The 22,227-nt window shown below is 36.2% G+C and overlaps 1 protein-coding gene across 9 annotated transcripts in view; it reads right to left on the bottom strand.

Annotated features, from left to right (window-relative positions):
• MIPOL1 (mirror-image polydactyly 1) overlaps positions 1-22,227 on the bottom strand; it is a 353,644-nt gene that overhangs the window by 4,789 nt on the left and 326,628 nt on the right. For 3 of the 9 annotated variants that reach the window (XR_009597112.1, XR_009597113.1, XR_009597110.1), the window contains exons 12-17: positions 17,401-17,517; positions 15,552-15,717; positions 13,605-13,746; positions 12,286-12,439; positions 7,842-8,619; positions 3,122-3,252 (exon numbers count right to left, since the gene is read on the bottom strand). Coding sequence is in view for 1 of the 9 variants with exons in the window: in XM_060401447.1 (XP_060257430.1) it covers positions 15,714-15,717; positions 17,401-17,517 (121 nt within the window). In the remaining 8 variants the exon portion in view is untranslated. Of the gene's footprint in view, positions 1-2,156; positions 8,620-11,002; positions 15,718-17,400; positions 17,518-22,227 lie in introns of those variants that run through there. The other 6 variants (XR_006056868.2, XR_009597111.1, XR_009597109.1 and 3 more) reach the window with 5 other exon arrangements.

Raw genomic sequence — 22,227 nt, 5'->3', positions numbered from 1 at the left:
CCAATCTATCCTTAATGCCTATTTCTTCTCAGCTGCCCTTCTGTTTCTACAGCTGTCTTCCCTGTCTACTCAAACCTTCACCATAGTTCCCCGAGGCTGAGTATGTCAGCCTGAGACAGCAAAACAGCCCCTCATGTTTGGAAACTGGCTTGACACTTCCAAGTAGCCTAGGATGTTCTTAGGAGTTGGTCTGGCACTCACAGATAGACCTAGGTGCTCTCCTGTCAAACATCAACCACTTTACTGAACATCAACAGGAGACAAGGCCACCTTATAACTATAGAAAAAGTGAGGCAAAAAAAAGACAACTTTATAACTTTTTCTAAGCACAGATATAAACAAAGTCACTGCAAATCACAAAAATGGCAAACATTCCTTCCACGTGAGTTAGGATTGGTAACTGCTGCCTCTTTATAAAGTACAGCTTGACTTTTAGTCTTTCCTCCTTCTAGGTAAGATTTTTTTCTTTTTTTAAGTCTTTACTGAATTTGTTACAATACTGCTTCTCTTTTATGTTTTGATTGATGGCCCCAAGGCATGTGGGACCTTAACTCCCTGAGTGGGGATCAAACCTATATACCCTGCATCGGAAAGTGAAGTCTTAACCATCGGACCACCAGGGAAGTCCCAAGATTTCTTAACTTACTTAACCGTAGAATTATCTTCAGAGCCTGACAGCATCCCACTTCACAGCCTGACGTCCCACTTTCTTGAACTCTCCCTTAAACCACCTAGCAGAAGCCCCAGTACTCTAAGTCCTTTCTAACAGCTCTCTTACTGAAATATCACACAGCCCTTGCTGGCAACAAGCAAGAAACTGAACTTGTTCAACTATAGGTATATCCCTGTACCAAGCTAAAACTCCATATCTGTCCCCAACAAAATCTCCCATCTTATATCAACACCAGTTACGAGGTATTTCCATGAATATTTAATACATTTAAATGAGAGCAACACAATTGTTTCAGTACCAAGGCATGCCTCTTGATATCCATATTTCTCTCATTCTCTTTGTCACAGGCTTGAAAATTCATAGTCTTTGACTCATCCCTCTTTTGGCCTATACATTACTTAATTAATATGCTCTTTCAATAACCCCCATCCTCCAATCGTTTATTTCTTAACATTCTAAAGGTCACAACTTTCATACTAGTGTCTACTACCTGTTGAAATAGCCTCTGAGTCTCTTTGCCTGTATACCGTTTCTAGCCTAATATTCCTGAGCAATACCTTTCAGTGAACACCTTTCAGTGAACTCTGCCTCTTGAGGCCAGAGTTTTCAGAGGTTAAATCAGGAATTACATATGAATAAGTAGCATGATTCCCCTCCCCCCTGCCCCTTATGAAAGATAAATGCCATTGGTGTACACAGGGAATAGGGACGGCGAGAATGCTCTAGTCTCCACAGAATCATTCCAGATCTGTTCTTTGAGAAATATTTTAAAAGTGAGATGCAGTTAAAAGATTCTGGGTTAGATGGGTACTGGACCATGCCTTGTGAAGGAATGTTGGATTGGGGCTGTCTGACCACAGAATAAAGCTTTTCTGTTACATTGGAGGATAATTTAGTTATTTCAAGCATGTGTGAAAGAAATTAGAATATGTATTGCATATGATTCTAGAAGGCAAAATTAGAGACAGAAGGTGGAAATCTGGGAGAATTACAGATTATAGCTCAATATAAAAACATGTGTAGCATGGTGACAGAATAGGCTACCTCAGGAAATAGTGAGCTTCTCAACGTTGAACATTCAGGGGTGGACTAGATGAACATTTGGGTAAACATGTCCCTCAAATTTGTGCTTTATTTATTTAGCTGTGATCATTAGACTGTCAATTACAGTAGAATTGTTTCTTTTAAACAAAATAAACTTTATATTACATGCATGCTCTTATTTCTTAAATAGCTAGCATTCATTTATCTTATCACACACGTTTACCCTTCCAGGTGCTTGCATTCTTCCCAGTGTTACTGTGATTCCATCTGTGATCACTTTTCACTTGCCTAATCAACTCCATTAAAGATTTTTTTAAATTAGTGTTCTGCTTGTAACATTCTCTGATTTTTTGAGGAGCAATTAATTGTAGGTGTTTTTTGTTGTTTTTTTTGACTTTCAGCTCTTTAAAGATACTACTTCATTTTATTTTGGATTCTGTTTCTTGGAGAAGTTCTCTCTTATTGTTGCCATTTTGAAAATAATATGTACTTTTATTCTTTTTTTCCCTCTTTTTAAAAGTTTCTGATACTTTCAACATCTGGGTCATCGCTAGGTCTGGTTCTATCAGCTATTTTATATTTTCACATGGCTCTTCTTTCTTTTTAGTGTGTCTTGTATTTTTAAAAAATTAAGTGCCAGATATTGTGTGTCAAGTCTTCCCAGGTGGCTCAGTGGTAAAGAATCCACCTGTCAATGTGGGAAACAGGAGATGGAGGTTCCACCCCTGAATTGGGAAGATCCCCTGGAGGAAGAAATGGCAACCTGCTCCAGTATTTTTGCCTGGAAAATCCCAAGGACAGAGGAGCCTGGCGGGCTATAATCCATGGGGTCACAATGAGTCAGACATGACTGAGCGTGCACATGCTACCCATGGTGTATAAAATAACATAGAACTGAGGTAAATGCCCAAGACAAGAATACTTCATTCACTAAAGGACATCTGTTAACATTTGAAATGAGTTTGGTTTTGTGGTTGCTATAGTTTCCTGTAACATACCACAGATTTGAAGTTCCCTGAATAGTGAGCTGGATTTCCACTATTCTGGGTTTAGTGTAAGGCCTGGAGAACTGGAGGGTTGTTTTCTGTTTCCCTGCTCCACCCTCAGATTCCAGCAGGTTCTCTAGGCCTGCAACATTGAGACTGTCTCTTTCCACGTTTTTGTTCCCCCCACCAGTACATGGCTATTATATGAAGCAGTACAGGGCTTCCCTTGTGGCTCAGCTGGTAAAGAATCCGCCTGTAATGCAGGAGACCTGGGTTCGAGCCTTGGGTTGGGAAGATCCCCTGGAGAAGAGAAAGGCTACCCACTCCAATATTCTGGCCTGGAGAATTCCATGGGCTGTATAGTCCATGGGATTGCAAAGAGTCGGACACGACTGAGAGACTTTCACGTGGCTATTACCTGTTACTAGATGCAAGTTTCACTGGGGCAGGGAAGGTTGCTCAGCTCTCCAGCTCCCGTCTCAGGCTTAGGCAGGCTGTATGCACCTGTTCCAGTGGTGGACAGTCTCTGCCTCCTATTCAGTGCAGGGTCTAGAGCACAGGGAAGTTCCCAAATTCTACTTCAGTGTTGGCAGGACCATCTTAGGTGTGAGTGAGTTTGGGTGGATCAACCTGATAAACAGTTGAAGCTGGTCTATTTACCCTTTACCCTTACTTCTATGGCAGAACTTTCCCAGAGTCTAAGTTAAAAGCTGAGTCTTTCCTCCTCTTTGGTGAGACTTCACCCCAATTTTTGTCTCCTTAGCATCACAGGACCAATTCTCCTTAGTTATTTTTTTAATCTTCTTAGCAATTTTTTAAAACTTGGTTTCTCTGTGTTTTGTCCTGAATTTAAGCCTCTTAGAAATCAGAAAATGCCTTTAGGGAAAAATTGTACCCAGCACGTTGGTCTCCAGTCTGTAGCTCTCTTCTCCTAATCTTGGCTCCTCATAGCATAGCTGTTTAATTAGTTCTAAACTCCATTTTTGTTTCTCCAGCTCAAACGGCCACAAACTGGAGAAGCTGCTTTTGTTATACTTCTATGTCCCAAACCTTGACTAGGCAAACACCCTGAGGGAAAAACACAGCTGCGAAGCCAGGGCTCACCTCGGTGTATTTTCCTTCTCTCCAGGACCCTGGCCCCTCGGGTACCGCTGCACTGGTTGCGCTTCAGTGCCTTCAGATTTTGTTTTGTTTGACTTTGCATTTTGTCCAAGTTTTGTAGTTATTCTCTGTGAGTGAATTGATCTCATTCTATCAACTCTGTTACAGCCAGAAGTGAGACACGTTTCCTAATTATATTCTAAACCTTGGTCCCTAACGATCAAGTCTTGGTGAGTCTTAGGAGACCCTCTTAATTATCTTGTGTTCAAGGCTCATATGCATCCTCTTACTCATAATTTGTGGATTGACGTATATTTGAGGTCACATTATGGTAGCATTATTGTTCTGTAAATTTTGGTTGTTTAGACAAAAAAGATCATCTATGGTAATTCTAGAAGAATTGAATATCTTGATATTATTTAATCTAGTATGTTTGTTTTACCTAAAGGGCAGAGAGCTACAGATTAACATCATCATGAAGAGCAAGCCTTCACACTTAAAATTCAGATCAGTGTACAGGATTCGTACTGGAGTTTAATTTACACTTTGAATAACATAATGTCCTTAACAGAGGACACTCATGGAGAGGAAAGTTAGATAAATACATAACTGATTTAAAGCAATACAGTAGTTGAACAATATATAGAAAATAAGTACAGTAATACACGAATCTAGGTTAATCCAAAAAATTCCCTTGAAAATGAATTTTAAGCTTGATTGCAGATAGCTGGAGTGATAGTAAATCGTGTTGGTGGTGGAAGTGAAGAGGTAGAATATTCCAGAGGTGAAGGACATTTTAAGCTAAAGACGGTTGGCAAATAGCCAGAAGATGAAACATTACGGAAGAAATGGAAGTGTATTAGTATTAAGCAGTTTTATAATGTCTACAGAAACAGGAAAGATATGAAAAGGCATATAATCTGAGTTTATATAAGCTAAGTCATGTAGGATGGACTGAAAGGAGGAAATGACTGGTGTTGAATGATCCTTTTAAGGAAGTTGTAGTATGGTCACCACCTAAATGAGGTAGTGATATAGATAAAGTGGAAGGATTTAATTAATACTATTACTTGTGGACTCTTTCAGTGGAATGGATGGAGCTGAAGATAGGGAAGAGTTTAAGAGAATAAATACAAGGAAATCAAATACCATTTTTAAAAAATGCTATTTAACGTGGTTAAACTGAGGAAGTGACAAAGTGTTCTTGCAGATAATGGTAGGATGGAATTTCATGATAGGGAGGATAAAATATTTGGGTGCTGTCTTTGTCTAACTGAATTTCAGGGGGTGAGTCTCTGAGGTTAATAATTAATTTTTGTTGAATAACTGCTACATGTAAAACATTGTAATAGTTATAGAGCTATTTCAGATGGTTTTTGGTCTCAAAGGATGTATAGTCTGATAGGAGTGATGAGATAAAACAGTTTCTCCACCATGGGAAAAAACGGTAGAAAATGACAACTTCAGTTCCTAGCACACAGTAGATGGATGCTGAATAAAGGTTTGTTGAATGAATGAAAGGCATAGAGAGGCACATATAAATATAAGAGTTGAGAAGAAAATCTATATTTGGGAAAATTTTAAGAAAGGCTTTTACATGGAATATGACAACCCAGACCATAAGTGTCAGACAATATTTAGATAGATTTCAGGGAGAGGGTAGTTCCGGGTGGAAGTAACAGTGTCAGGAAATGGAAGACAGAAAGTTCAGAGTGCATAGAGAGCAGGGTGAAGTTGAAGCTTGAGAGAGGAAGCTACGAGAATAAAAAGTTGAGAAAGTAGGCTGGCAAAAAAAGCCTGGAGGGCCTTGAATGCTCTAAAGAATTTGGAGTTTATTCAGTAGGTAATATTTGGTGTTAGAAAGATACTGTATAGACAGTAAAATATTTGAACTGCTTGAGGATATATGGTTAGAGGTATACAGAGAAATTATATGAAAGATGGAAGAGAGGAAAGAAAGAAAAAGTTTCATCCGGGAACACTTTGCAAATAAGACTGTGAAGTTCCTGAAAAGAAAACAGGAATAGAATTAGGGATCAAAGGCATTCATAATACAAAGGTATAGATATGACCCTCCTTCAGTGCTAAGACTCTTGCCAGAAGGACTGATGCTTGAGCTTGTACATGTGGAATGGAATTTATTTACTAACACAGAAAAAATCCATTATATCATTAGCACTTAATTGTGCTATGCAATGTGAAATTCCTTATTGAATCTTTTCAGAGGTAGTAAGTAAGAAGAGTTAGGAGGTAATCCTGGCAAAAGTAGTCTATATTCACTGTCCATTTCTACATTTTTCATTCACATTTTAATTCACTGCCATTTGGATTTTTCTCTCATTACAGTAGAAACTGCTCTCATTAAAGTCATCATGGATTCTTTAATTGCCAATTCCAATGGCACTTAGCTCCAAACCATCTCCTCTGGGAAGCCTTCCCTAATCTCACAGACAGGGCAAGGTACCCTTTCACCTGTTCTGCCAAAGCATTCTGAGCCTACCTCTCTTATGGTACCTATGATACTATGTTGTAATTATTTACAGTTTTGTCATTCTTTCTGGATGTGATTTCCATGATAGAAACTGTATCTTATTCTGTATCCTCAGTACCTAGGATGGTGTTGTTTGAATTAATGATAAAAATAAATAATAATACCCTCTCTATTACCCATTTCAATTCTTTCATGAAGATATACTTTTAGAGAAATACTGAAACCTTCCAATATAATCAGCATAAATATCCTCTGAGAATACTACTGATACCTTCACTTGTACTATAAATTATGTGTATGATATTAAATAACTAATTTATTAACAGGGCTTAGATGTTTATATTTTACAGTTGAGTCCCTTGTCATCTATCCCTTACCCATTGCCACAGTACATTATCCATAATTCTTATGACTCTATCATGATTTCATTTGGTAAGGACATTTTAATTTTAGCTAAATATTTTAAAGTGTTTCCTATGGTCAGTATGTTCTAATTGGTGCTGGATATAAGAAGATATAATAAGAATTAATAAAAATTGTACACTGCATGAACAAACTCATTATTATTTCTAATTTCATCAGACACAGCTTTTTTTCTAAAAATGGAGTTCATGGTCAGTAAAGATGCTCAGTATTTTATTATTTTGTTTTACCACACCCTTAAACCATTAAAACATATTGGGAACGCATGTAAGAATTAAAGATATTAAAATTTAAAAAAAATAAATAAAAAAGAAAAAAAACATAATATGTGAAGACCATTCTTGTCTACATTTTTATAAATACAGACATGCACACAACCTTTTAAAATCCAATTTTGCAAATACTTTGGGATTCATCAGAATCGACACATGTGGCAGTTTGGATTTATCTTTGGTTCTTTCTCTTCCTTTTGCTCCTTTATTTTTGCCGAAGTGTTTCTCCTCATCAGTTACAAAGTCCACACTTTTCATTGTTTTTTGTTTGTTTCTGGTTAACACCTGCCTTTTCAGTCTTATACTTAACTATTATCACTTCTCCCATTATCTTGTTTGTCTATCATTTTGACCATTTTACTCCTGTAGAAGATCTTCTTTTGGCTGTCTTATGGTAGTAGTTTTTTGTTGTTTCATCACTAAGTCATGTCTGACTATATGAGACCCCATGGACTATTGGGTTGGCACTTCCTTCTCCAGGGGATCTTCCCAACACAGGGACTGAACCCATGTCTCCTGCTTAGCAGGTGGATTCTTTACCACCAGGGAAGCCTGCATCTTATGGTACGACCATGAATAAATAATATACTATACAGGTATCTATATATGCCATGAAGAGGTGTAGCACTATTATCTTTTAAGAAAATTTGTATCAAACTAGTATCTAATATCGGAGAAGGCAATGGCAACCCACTCCAGTACTCTTGCCTGGAAAATCCCATGGACGGAGGAGCCTGGTGGGCTGCAGTCCATGGGGTCGCTAAGAGTCGGACACGACTGAGGGACTTCACTTTCACTTTTCACTTTCATGCATTGGAGAAGGAAATGGCAACCCACTCCAGTGTACTTGCCTGGAGAATCCCAGGGACGGGGGAGCCTGGTGGGCTGCCATCTATGGGGTCGCACAGAGTCAAACACGACTGAAGTGACTTAGCAGCAGCAGCAGTATCTAATATAGTGTAAAGTCCAAGATAAACAAGGATTTGAGTCTAAGAGGTAAATTAAAGTATTCCAGTTGTCCATTCACTATTATTCTGAGTTTATAATTTCCATGAAAAAGCAATAAAAATTACGAATTCAAATAGCAGTCATAGTATATAATCAAGTGCTAACAAGTGGTAGAAACTAAGCTTCAATAAATGTCATATGAGGGTTGGTTGGAACCAGTAAATGTAGGCAGGGCTGAGGAGGAGAACAATGATGCCTTGATTTGATGTTACTTGTGATAAATGTCCCAACGCCCTAAATGTATCATTCATATATCCCATTAAAAAAACATATTTGGCAAACTAATTTTAATGTTATTGTTTACATGAAACATACTATATGATAAGGAATATGTGACTGCAGGAATCTGTAAATGTTTTGTTATTTTTTATTTTGATAAGAAATTTTCAATTTAATAATGCTGAAGATAGTTATTTTGAGTAGAATTGAGCACATGTTAATTTAAAAATCTTATATGTGTATATTTTAAATGAGTAGCTAAGTTTATATTCAAATTTAGCTTGTTATTCTTTTTCTTAACTTAATGAAAGATAATGAAAGGGGACTTCCCTGGCGGTCCAGTGGTTAAGACTCCGTGCTGCTAATGCAGGGGGCACAGGTTTGATTTCTGGTCCGGGAATTCTGCTCCCATATGCAGTGTGGCATGGCCAAAGGATAAATAAAAAAAGAAGAAAAGTCATTTGAATAATTACAACTTTGTTGGTAGATACTATCAAAGAAAGTTTATATATTCATATAAGCAGAATTTTTAAAAATGTAAACTTAATATTTAAAAGATACTCCCTTTGCTGCTTATAAACTCATCTGTATGAGGGTGGATAGCAGCTATAGAAGCTTTGCTTTTACTTTTAAAAAGCATTGGTGCATCTATGGATTTAAATACATTGAAAGCAATACAAGACTAGGCAAACAGACTGAAGGAAAAGCTAGGTCGAAATTAGCCTTTCAAATACATCTTCTCATCATTCCTAATGTAAACTTTTCTTCTAATTATTCTTTACTTCGGATAAAGTAAGAACAATGCATACATGACAAAGTTTCCTAACAAGTGAACCTCAGAGAAGATTTTCAGGAACTCAAATATCCTTTACGATGTACCACTTGTTAAAACAACATAATGAACAATAAGACATGTAAGCATAACTGGCTATATATTTAATGTACTTAATTTTAAAGATATCAGAATTAATGTATTACATAAAGCCACTCATACTTAAAAAGGCATAATTGTTTGCCACAATCATTTGGATATACTTCTAAGATTATTTTAAGTTCAGGAAAGCAAGGTTTGGAATGTGAAGAGTTAAAAAACGCAGAGCAACAGTAACCCCATTTAGATAAGGGAATAGAGGGGTGGAGCAAAGGAACAATACACTAAAGTGCTTTTCTTTCACAGATCTTGGTTCAAATTAAGGTTAAATTCCACAGGAGGATGTGTTTTCCCCATACGGAGTCTTAAAGGACGTGCCTTTGTTTCCAACTTCCCAGAGAAGATATATGTTAACACAAACAAAGCGTTTCATAATAAATTTAACTTTTATAGAGTGACTAATGCCCTGTGGAGATAAGGTAGACTCTCAGTCACCTGTGTTTAATCCAGGCTGAAGAAATTACGCCAAGGGCACACTGAGAAAACTCTATTCCTTTGGAGAGAATGGCAGTAACTTGGTAGGGAGCAGAAAGGGTCTTGATTTTAAAAGTCTCATTGGAATGACTCTTCCTTCCTCACTGTGAACACAGTTTAGCATTTATGTACTTTGGAAGGACAAAGAGGTGAGGTAAGCCTGCCAAAATTTGAACCTGGATTTCTGGGAACCTGTTAGTAGGTCAGCTGTTATAAATGTAAGAGAAGCTGCAAAGGAGCGGTGGGTCCTAGATATTTGGAAGTTGGACTACAACTTTATTAAAGCCTGCATACTTTTCCTTCTAGATCTGCAGTTAGGTGACATAATGTTTAAAATGCCACAGAGGACCACTATCATTCAATCGAACCAGCCTTTGGTGAAGACCTGGGGAAGAGGTGGAACAACAAAGAAAGAAACAACTCTTTCTGTTAGAAATATTTATACTTAGCAGATAGAGATTTTTCAAACATTAACTGGGGTCTTATTGACAATAATTTAGTAATCTATTTCTTCCTTCTAAGAAAGACAAACTATTTTTGTAAATAGTGCTTTTCTTTCATCTCCCACTCTTTCATCTGCACATTATTCTTTACTGACTAGATGCCTAATTCTTACATCCTTATTCTTGAAAACATCTCTGAATTTGTGTCTAGATAATTCCCTCATTGATATATCATCCCTTTCCCATGTGATTTCAATATTGACTTCAATTGAGGATGTAAAAATTAGTTCTATGGCATATAAAAAAATTCCATTTTTCAGAGAGACGTGTCAAATATCATATTGTATACATTTGTTTTTTTATATTTATGAATTCATCCTTGATGAGAGGTTTAGGAAATCTATATAAAATTTAAATAAAATGGAGTAACATTTTCCTCTAACACTAATCAAAAAAGGAGACATTCACATAGAAAAAATTTCATTTTAAGTTGCTTTATGAGAATCTTAGAAACATCTCTTTAGTTTATCAATCTGCAGGTCACTAATATAGATTCCAGACAAAGTTCTTATCATCATCTCTTATCATAGTTTCTTTACAGTGCTCAATTTCTTTCTTGTGCTCTAAATTAAATTTAAGAAATAAACTCTTTTAATCTTTGTATGTTAGCCAGTGACTAACAGAAGAAAAGATGTCTCGTTTTAGACTGTTGGACACGAGTAAAGAGATTTATCTTCTCAGGCTAAGTAACCAAATCCAAATTTCAGAAATCAATTAACTATTCAGAGAGGAATACCACAAGGGGGCAGGTGAATCCAAGCTAGGTCCTAGGTGAGAGGGTCTCAGTTTTAGGAATTCTGGTCAAAGGAGGGGGAAGGATGAAATGAAAACCAGAAACAACTCTAAAGAGAATATTTCTCCAGGAACTTCAGCATTGTGTCTGTGTCACCCAAGTAAAATTTTATTTAAAATACATCCAGATACATTTTCTTATTATATACCAAAAAATGAAAAAAGAAACCAAACCAATGTAGTCACACATTGCAAGTGCCTGCTGTATATACAAAGGCCAATAGCATGCTTTTATCAAGAAGAGAAAAGTTATACACAAACTGAGAAGAAATCCAAAATTTACTATAGAGCAATTAGGGTATTCTTTGAAAATAAATTACAACCAGAGAAAAACTATCAAATTATTAAAAAGATATGAAAAGAAACTTTTGCCTCAAGGTGATCTGAATGATCAACAATTTCATAAAAGAGGCATAAACTTTGAATAATAGAGTTTCTTTTCCCCACAGAAAAATTGAGATATTAATTTCAGACATTTTAGGAAAAATAAAAGCTGCTGCTTAAAAGAATTTGCTTTTTCATGAGAAACTAAACTTAGTCTACCAATAGGAAGCAAAATTAACAGAAAACTAGTTCTCCTAAACAAATATTTTTAAATTGACACTAGACATCTCCCATGAGAATGTCAATGACAATATCATCAGTCACCAACATATATACATATATATATGTACCTTATATGCATAGCCAGGATTAATTCTACTTGATAAAACTGGAACCTTTTACTAATAGTCTCCCTTTTATACATCACATTTAGTTATTTGCTGGGGGTAGATAGTGGATTATTTTTTTACAGATTAGTAAAATGAAATGCATAGATCACTGTAGCATAAAATATAATATATAGCATAAAAGAGTGTAATATATAACACAGTATAAAGCATGTAAGATTTGTTTCGTAACTGGTAGATTTATTTAGTTTCCGATAGAAATTACAATCTTTGACGTGAGCTTTTAAGTAGCTTCTCTTATTTATGATAAAATTAACTTTATATTTAGGCCTTTACAGTAATTTTTTATAGTAACATGGTAGAAGTCACTTCTTCTATTACAAATCTATTGACTGATGAAGTCATCTCCTAATAGACTTTAGGGTAATCTAGGTGTTAGAACCTGGGGGGCCAAGTTGAGTAATCTTTCTGTTATGATTTATTTGGTTTTGTCCTACCATAGAACTTAACACTGGCCAAAATATTATTAAGCTTATTTTTAAAGCAAAGCTCTGAACTCAAATATAAATTTTTATGTCACCTTAACAGTCTATTTTTTTCTCAAATTCAGTCATTCTTCTCTTTGTGTGTATATGTGTATATACACATATACATAATACATGCTCATACACATAAACGCATAAACACACATACATACATGATGCAAGCTGTTGGTGATATTTTAGGTTATCCTTTCTTCTCTTTTCAGTTTGTCAATTAGCTTCCTCTTCCTTGCCTGTCTTCATCCTAAGTAATTGCAGGGTCCTCAGAGGTTTTGTCACCTGAAGGACATGGAAGCAGCTTCTGCAATACTTAAAAATAATAATGCTTTGATGTGTCAATGTAAGAAGTTGGGTGGCTTTTAAAAGCTGACCAGTCAGGGCTATTTGCACATAGTAGACATTCAATAAATATTTGTTGATTTGATTTATTCTAGGGTAAAGACTGGGTTACAACTCTTTTTTCTTCACTGATATGCTATGATTTACCATGTGTACAAATGAGTTTATGAGTAAACATTAATGGTCATGGTCATTGAAGATGTTTTAGAGGGAAAAAATTCTAGATCTGCAGGAGTTAGGAATAGCAATGATGGGAGTATGTTTAATAAAATACTCCAAGTAGTTATAGAAGAGATGATAGACACCATAACATAGGTTCTAACTGAACTGCATTCTGACAAATTATTTGCAAACAAAGTAGCTACTTCATCATTTTTGAATCAATCACATGTTGAGGGTTTAAATTTTTGACTCCATACAATAAAGCAAAGGACCTTTCCATTAAAAAAAATTAGGGATAGTATTTTGGTGATGAAAATTCAAGCATATTAAAGCTGTGTAATATTTTCTTTGGTATATTCTCCTTTGTGAGACTCACAAAAGTGTATATGCATGTTTTATTGACAACTGAGAGGTTGTAGAATAAAAAATGAGAATATTTCTCAAATTTCAAGTAACTTTTAAAGAGTTAAACTCTCTACTCCTATCCTTCAAAAGAGCATAATTGATTTCTTTCTCTTGTCACTAACAGCAAAAACTGTTTCTGAGCTTACAACATGTTAATTTTGGCTCAAGGCAAACGTACAACAGCAAGGTTTATGATAAAATCTGTCAAAACATTAACCATGATGGCACAAGCTTCAGCTCTTGCCAGAAACAGGGAAGCAGAAGTTTAGGAATGGACACACGGTTGTACATTTAGCTCTGAAAATGCCTGCTTGTGTCACATTATGAAACTTATTCAATTCCTTTTTTCTCATTTCTAATGTGAAAGTTCTATAAGGTGATTATCTGTTTTAATTAACTGGTTTCAAAGAGATGGGAGATCCTAGGATTAAAGATATAAATCTAAGTAAAAAATTACTAGCTAACAGGACTTCAGATGTTCAAGACAAAAGCCAAGATTCTATAGCATTTTCACTTCTTGTCTGATGAGTTTCATGAAAATTAAGTCTTAACATAAGTAGTGTCTTACCCTTTTTGCTATTTTAAGACAAAGATGATTCATTTGGCTATGTACCAGCATTTGAGCACTATAAATTCTTAGTTTTCAACATGGTAGACAATGTTGGTAGTTTGGGTTTACTATTCCTTGGTGAGGAAAGAAGCTGTATTTCCTAGAAAATGATGAACAAAATACTGTTATCAAAAGTGAGCCTCTCTGCTGACAGCCAATTATAACCAAGACAGTTAACTTTGCGTGTGAGGTATATACAAGAAACAATTTTAGAGAAGGGCATACTGTCTTGAAAAATGTAACTTGATTAGACACAGCTAGCAAAGATTTATGAAAGTCTTCTTTAGGGAACTCAAAGGTTTTCCTAGTGTTAACGTCATGGTCATACACGTAGTATGCAGTGAATATTCTATGCTTAAGCATTTCCAAAAGCCTTTGATATAATTAACTTATTTATTGAAGAAAGGTAGGTATTTTTTAGCTTTAGGATCTTCACTCAACAAGGTTCATGATCAAAATTGGTGGAGACTAGAGATAAAATAAAATTAGTAACTAAATATAAATTTCTGAAGCTCTAGCTTGGTGGGTAATGTTCATACACAATTTAGTTTTGTTCTCAAAACTGTATCTTAGAATAGGGCTTAGATATTGAAAGGGTAATAAAGAGCCAGAAAATAAAATCTCAGGAAAACTTAACAAAATACTTGGAATTCAGAAGACTTCAGTTACTTTTAGGAAATAAGGAATTATTGAATTTGAAATCATGATTTAAGTAGCTTGAAGCAGTATCAGGAAGCATCTAAGAATGCCCTGGTTTATATACTGTTTGCCTTCTCCTTCTTTTTGCATTCTAACATACTTGGTTCCAGAAAACAACTTAGTTATTACTGTTCAAAAAAGATTTAAATGACCTCGCTTGTGGTCTGGAAATTTTGTGTAAATATCGCAAGACAACAAAACCCCATCTTCAATTTCTCATGGAGTGAAGTTTCAAATTTTGGATTGTATGGGACCAAAATTGAAGGATAATGCAAGAAATTCTGAATAAAAAACAAATCTAACCAAATAAACAAACAAATACCCCTTCCACCCTGAATACTCTTCACTTTAAATTGATTATGATTAAAAGTTAAAATCTTCAGGTAAACCCGATGTCTCACCTGGTAATGGGCTAGGTGCTAATTTGACATAACAGTATATTTTATCAGCACTATTTTTTTAAAAGGTGCTCAAATCTTAATCTTCCATTGCATGTATTTTTTAGAAAGACAGATTACATAGATGTTTATAAAAAAACATAGTTTGAAAATTTAGCCTTCATTATCAACAAAAATGATTAAGTATTTACCTCTGCAAAGAAATATAAGACTGAATTTTTGACCTCCAGAAGCTATATGTTAATGGTAGATAGTATAGGGATAATGAAACAAGAGGAAACTTATTAACTGCCCTAATAGAGATGAAGGAAGACCTATAAATCATACAGAAAAGAGATTGACTTCTACTTGGTGGTGGGGTAGAAGCGGGGAATTAGGGAAAGCTTCATGTTAGGGGTTGGTAAAAAAGTGTTCTTGAAAGATAAATTAGGTTAAACTTGTGAAGGTGATTTTGACTGGCTAGAGGACTAAAAATGGCAAATGAATTAAATAATAAAAATAGAGAGTAGGAACTAGAATGGAGAGGAGCACAGGGTCTAAGGTATTAGTATGAATGAGTCACTTTCATTAGTTTTCTTGCTATCCAAAGAAAAACAAAATAACATATCAAAACTTCAAAGTATGATTTGGGCAATTACTTCTTTTAGAAAATCCAAAAATGGGTCCAGAAAACTTTCCTAAAACCCCAAAAAATAAAAAATAAAAAGCACACACATGCACACTTCATTCTTTGATTCTAGAAATGATAAAACCACTGTCTGTCTTATTGCAACTTAAAGACAATAATATCTGTAATATTTAGACTTACAGTACACAGGGTAGCTATAATTCTTGAAAAAGTTGTTACAATTTTTATAAAAGAAGAAATAAGTAATTATATGATATGCTTGAGGTCTTCATCGAAAGGAAACTTCTGATTTCAAAAGATCGTCTTCACTTCTATTTCACAAACAAGGTAACATATTCATGTTCATCTGTCATTAAATAAAAGCATGTAATTACTCTTTGTAGTGTGACCACAACTTAAGAAAATAAGATGCAAAAAGCAAATCTAATTTTGTAGAGTGGGAAGACTATGATGTAAGACATTACTAATTAGTGTGCATACACATTCAAGTAGAGTAATTCTTCAAAGCAATAACACTGAGACATTTTTGTAAAATTATTATATTGCTGTTCAAACTCTATTTGAATTTTCTTCTCCAGAATTATCTTCAGAACTTGTTTTTAAGTTGCAAAAAAAATTCAGTCACCTGGCTTTTGTTTCAAAAAAGTATGTTTAGAAGCAAAATGAAGCCTAGAGATTTAAGATCAAACCTGTCTTTAAGAAGCCAATGTGTACATAATCTATATAGTTTGAGAAACATTCTTTGTGACATTACAGGAGGATATCCCTAAGCAACAAAAACTGTTGGCATGGAAGAAAAGTCCACATGAGACAAAGTCTATTTGACTGCTGCTTTTGGCAGCTCTTACCTTTGCAAATATTATGTAATTTTGGTTTCTCAATTTTATGTAAAGTTTCTAAGTTTTAAAATAAACATGTTTGGGAATGCATGTACACCCGTGGTGGATTCATGTCAATGTATGGCAAAACCAATACAGTATTGTTAAGTAAAATAAAGTAAAAATAAAAATTAAAAAAAAAATAAGCGTACATTTTGAAACTTCCATTTTTTTTCTTTTAAATAAAAAGCCACTTCTTAATTTAAGCTTTCTTAGGTGTTACCTTGGTTTATTTTTATTTTTTCATATATATCATAAAGGCTACTTTTGGGTGGGGTTCAGTTGGAATAGACAGGCAGCAGCATCTTACTTTCCTAAAGACATAGCCTATGGTTTTATTTATAATGCCAGAAATGTTGACTGCTGCTGTTTTCTAAGTCTTACCTTACATGGAACCAGTGTTAAAAGTTCGTTAGCTAGAGCTTAACAACACAATGGCTGAAGGAATGGAGTTACCACACAAGCGTTTAAATTCCATGCTGGATCCCTAGCTACAACAGAGAAGAAAGTTCAAACAACAAAAACAGAGCTGCAAGGTCTGAACTTGTGTGTCACGGATACCTCTTACTCATCACCAGGCAGCTCTTATTCAGGGCAACCAAGCCCTCCCAAGCAACATGGTTAATTGAATAAGGATTCTGAACCTTTTGGCTGCAGATAAACCAAAGTGGCACATGGCTCATAACTCAAACATTTCATTTTAGGCAGCTGTTAGTTTTCTTGCCCAGGCTAATTTGGATTATTCAATCATTTTCTTTTCTTTAATGAAAAACTGCTTGTAGTTACTGGTGGGGACAAAGAGATGCAATTATGGATCTTGGAAGGTAAATTTATTACCTACTCATTTTAATCATGTATACAAGTGATACTAAATTCAGAACATTTTATTAGTAGTATAATTATACCTCTGTGTGTGTGTGTGTTTGTGTGTGTGTGTGTATAAATTTAATAACATTCAGCCCTGGCTACTGTTTCCTACTACAAAGGACCTGGAACCTCCCATAGTGAACAAGTAAAAATATTGTACAGAAAATGAGAAACATCTTAAATGCATCGTTACATTGGCAAGTAGGTGAGGAATACAGAGAGTAAATCTAAGTACAACTGGGAACCCTTAATGGTATGTGAAGCATGAAGGGCAAGGTTTTTACCTTGAGAGCATTTGACTTATGATCGAGGTGAGGTTGAGCTCTGGTTTTCCATGGCCTCCTAATGGAGCAGGGGACAAAGTCCAGAGCCCACACACGAAGAGAAATCTTAAGCTCAGACTATGAATGGAAGATAGAAAAAAATATCCCTTATAAATTTTATAAACACAAGCTAGCCTTCTTATCAATTATCATCCCAAATTGTTATTTAAGCAGCCCAATAAAATTCAAATTAAGGTCTTAAAGTATGCTAAGGCCTATACTTATTCCCAGGCAGAAGCAAATGCAAAGCCTCTATGAAGGAATCTAGCTTCAATTAAGGCCTGAAAACTCCCATAGGAACTAATTCTAAGACATATAAGCTCATATTCACGAATCAGTAAACATCAAAAGAAAAGAGGCAAGTTAAATGTAGCTAGCAGAAATATCAAAATTGGAGCAATAAATATTTGAGACTGTAAAATAGTCAGAAGTATAGAATTGTTGTTCTTGTTTAGTTGCTAAGTTGTGTCTGAGCCTTTTGTGATCACGTGGACTGCAGTTGTCCAGGCTCCTTTGTCCATGCAGTTCTCCAGGCGAGAATCCTGGAGTGGGTTGCCATTTCCTTCTTCAGAGGATTCTCCCAACCCAGGGACTGAACCCATATTTCCTCCATTGGCAGGTGGATTCTTTACCACTGACCCACCAGGGAAGCCCTAAGTATAGAATAAGCATGTTTAAAATGTACAAGAAAATTAAAAAGGGGTTGAAAATATGAGACAGAAACAAGAGACCACAAGAATGGTCAAACAGACTTGGGGATGAACAAAATATAACTTCCTTAAATGAAAAATAACAAAAATTAAAAATACACTGGAATTCTGCTTCCAGACAGAACAGTCATTTGTGGCAGATCAGTGCTTTGCAGGAACAACTAGTAAAGCTGGATGAAATGGAAAACATATTTGTTTAAAAGTATCAGAAGGGCTGAAACAAAGATAGCTAGAGGAACCAAGACTCCAGAGGTGAGAGCTGAGAGGCAAACTAACAGCCTGCAGCTGCTCTTCCCCTGGAAGCATTTGCTGGCGCTGGGTTTGTCCTGGCAGGAGGCTGCTGTTAGAGACAAGAAACTAGCAGAACTTTGGGCAACCTTTCAGGGTTGGAGCAAGAGACCTAGAAAACCAAAGGGGCCTGAGACACATGCCTTGTTGTTAAGTTGCGAAGTTGGGCCTGACTCTCTGCAGCCCCATGGACAACAGCACGCCAGGCTTCCCTGTCCTTCCCTGTCTGCGGGAGCTTGCTCAAACTATGTCCCTTGAGTTGGTGATGCTATCCAACTGTCTCATTTTCTGTTGCACCATTCTCCTCCTGCCCTCAATCCTTCCCAGCATCAGGGACTTTTCTAATAAGTTTGCTCTTTGCATTAGGTGGCCAAAGTATTGGAGTGTTATGCCTAGTTTCCCCTTCAAAGTATTTGGTAAATTCTGGGCTCTCCTAGGTGGAAGATTAAGAAAGCTCATATAAGAATATCTAAAAGACTCAAGTGAAGATATTACTTTCACCACTGAAAGCCTAGTAAGCTACCCCATAGGAAAAGAGGCAAACCAGAGAAAACTGAGCCTTATTCAAACTGCAACTCAGCTTCAACTCAGCATACCTGACTGGATTAAGGTGGACGTCCACTCAATCTTTCCAAAAGAGGAAAGATGAAGCTCTCTCTAGTGGAAAGCAAAAGTACCCGGCAGGCTCAGGATGTCTTCTATTAAGTCAACAATTAATAGGCATGCCAAGAGAGGACCATGCATCTAGACACCCAGAAACAAAACAGATATTAAGGACCCACGGGTGTTTCAGATATTGGAGTTAATAGGTATGGACTTTTAATTACTAATTTATAGAAACTAAGTTACTATAGTTTCTTATAGTTATAAGCAAAGGGGAGACAATATATTTAGGAAGATGAGTATTTCACCAGAGAATTGAAATGCACCAAAAACACCAAGAGGAAGACTGTAAATTAAAAAACACAAAATCTGAAATTAAGAATTGAATAGATGGCTTTAACAGCAGGAAACAGGATTAGTGAAATAAAAGAGGTAATTTTGAAAATTTAAAACTAATGCACATAAAAAAAAAAAGGAAAACACAGAAGAGATATGTGGGAACTGAAAATATGTATCTAGTTGGAGTCACAAAAGGAAGGAGAAAAAGATACTAAGCAAAGATTTCCTAAAATTGACAACAGATATGAAGTCAGAGATTTAATAGGTCTACAAACTCAAGCAAAGAACATAAAAACAAAAAAACAAACAAAAAAAAACAACAAAAAAACCCTGCCAAACAAAATAAAACACCCTCCCCGCAAAACCCAACAATGAGAAAGATCTAAAAAACAATCAGAGAAAATAGACATTTTACTTTCAGAAGAACATTAAGACTGGATGGTTGATTTCTCAACAGGGGTGAGGGAAGCTAGACATTAAGAGGATGACATTTTAGAAAGAGTTATAGGAGGACTTATACTTCTGGTCATGATGGAATAACAGGGATCATGTTTACCTTCTCCACCTTAAAAAAAAAGCAAATGACCAAACAACCAACTAACCAACCAACCACCCAACCAAACAAAAAACAAAAGAAAAATCCCCCAAACAAACCAAAACCTCCAAACAAAACAAAAAGACCCACCAAAAGGAAAACAACAACAAAAACAGGTGGAAATACATGAATCAATGTCTTTGTACTTGGGACAACAGGCAAACAGGACAGTGATCCCAGAGAAAAGGGGAAGAAATGGAGCGCTAAGATGATTCCAGCGCATCACATGGTGAGTTTACAGAGCAGAGTGCAGGAGGGCCAAAACAGAGTCTGGGAGCTTCCCTGAATTGAGAGCACAGAGTTGAGAACTGGGGGAGGTCAAGGTGGTTAGGATTTGCAGTCAGGGTACTAGAGAGCGTAGATTCTGGAACAAAAATTGCTGTACAGAAAGAGAGTGAGAGCAAGTGGGCTCAGAAGAGCTACAGAACATTCCTTGAGTCTTACTCTGAGTATGGACCAGCAGACCTGTGTAAGTAAACTACCAAGGCTAAGGTTAGAGCTTTAGAGAGGTGCAGGAAGAACAATGACCAAAACTCACACATAGGTGTGACTAGTCAGAGCAGAGCCAACTCATACTGCACAGGGTATCAGGTATTCAGAAGGGGATTGCCTAAGCTGAGGGGGAGAATGAGCCCTAGACTTAAGGTTCTCTGGTCCTACCTACTGAAGCTTAAAACCTACTAGCAAGGATCAAAACTGTTTCCAAACAATGTAACTGCATCCCTGAACACGCTTCAAAATTTTTAATGAAAAACAAAAATATCTAACACCCAACAAGATAAAATTTACAATGACTTGCGTCCAAAACAAGTTATCAAGCATACAAAGCAGAAAAATACAACTCATGATTGTACAGCACAGGGAAATAGCTATTATTTTGTGTTAACTTTAAATGGAATATAATCTATAAAATATTGAATCACGATGATGTGCACCTGAAACTAATATTGTAACTCAACTATCAGTTCAGTTTAGTTGCTCAGTCGTGTCCGACTCTTTGCGACCTCAGGGACTGCAGCACACCAGGCTTCCCTGTCTATCACCAACTTCCAGAATTTGCTCAAACTCCATGTCCATTGCGTCGGTGATGCCATCCAACCATTTCATCCTCTGTCGTCCCCTTCTCCTCCTGCCTTCAATCTTTCCCAGCATCAGGGTCTTTTCCAATGAGTCAGTTCTTCCCATCAGGTGGCCCAAGTATTGGAGTTTCAGCTCTAGCATCAGTCCTTCCAATGACTATTCAGGACTGATTTCCTTTAGGATGGACTGGTTGGATCTCCTTGCAGTCCAAGGGACTCTTAAGAGTCTTCTCCAACCCCACAGTTCAAAAACATTAATTCTTTGGCTCTCAGTCTTATTTATGGTTCAACTCTCACATCCATACATGACTACTAGAAAAACCATAGCTTTGACTAGTCCGTCCTTTTTTGGCAAAGTAATGTCTCTGCTTTTTAATATGCTGTTTAGGTTTGTCATATATTTTCTTCCAAGGAGCAAGCATCCTTTAATTTCATGGCTACAGTTACCATCTGCAGTGATATTGGAACCCAAGAAAATAAAGTCTCTCACTGTTTCCATTGTTTCCCTGTCTATTTGCCATGAAGTGATGGGACCAGATGCCATGATCTTAGTTTTCTGAATGTTAAGTTTTAAGTCAACTTTTTCACTTTCCTCTTTCACTTTCAAGAGGCTCTTTGTTTTTCTTCACTTTCTGCCATGAGGGTGGTGTCATCTGCATATCTGAAGGTATTGATATTTCTTCTGCCAATCTTGATTGTAGCTTGTGCTTCATCCAGCCCGGCATTTCGCATAATGTACTCTGCATGTAAGTTAAGTAAGCATGGTGACAATATATAGCCTTGATGTACACCTTTCCTGATTTGGAACCAATCCGTTGTTCCATGTCCAGTTCTAACTGTTGCTTCTTGACCTGCATACAGACTTCTCAGGAGGTAGGTAAGCTGGTCTGGTATTCCCATCTCTTTCAGAATTTTCCACAGTGTGCTGTGATCCACATGGTCAAAGGCTTTGGTGTAGTCAAGAAAACAGAAATGTATGTTTTATTGGAACTCTCTTGCTTTTTTGATGATCCAATGGATGTTGGCAATTTGATCTCTGGTTCCTCGCCTTTTCTAAATCCAGCTTGAACATCTGGAAGTTCATGGTTCACATACTGTTGAAGCCTGGCTTGTATCAGGCTTCAACTATAAAGTATCAAATATACTTCAACTATACTTCAATTAAAAAAAAACA

Source organism: Ovis aries, chromosome 18, assembly GCF_016772045.2.
Source record: "Ovis aries strain OAR_USU_Benz2616 breed Rambouillet chromosome 18, ARS-UI_Ramb_v3.0, whole genome shotgun sequence".
NCBI classification, from domain to species: domain Eukaryota; kingdom Metazoa; phylum Chordata; class Mammalia; order Artiodactyla; family Bovidae; genus Ovis; species Ovis aries.
This window is presented reverse-complemented; position numbering and strand designations above follow the sequence as displayed.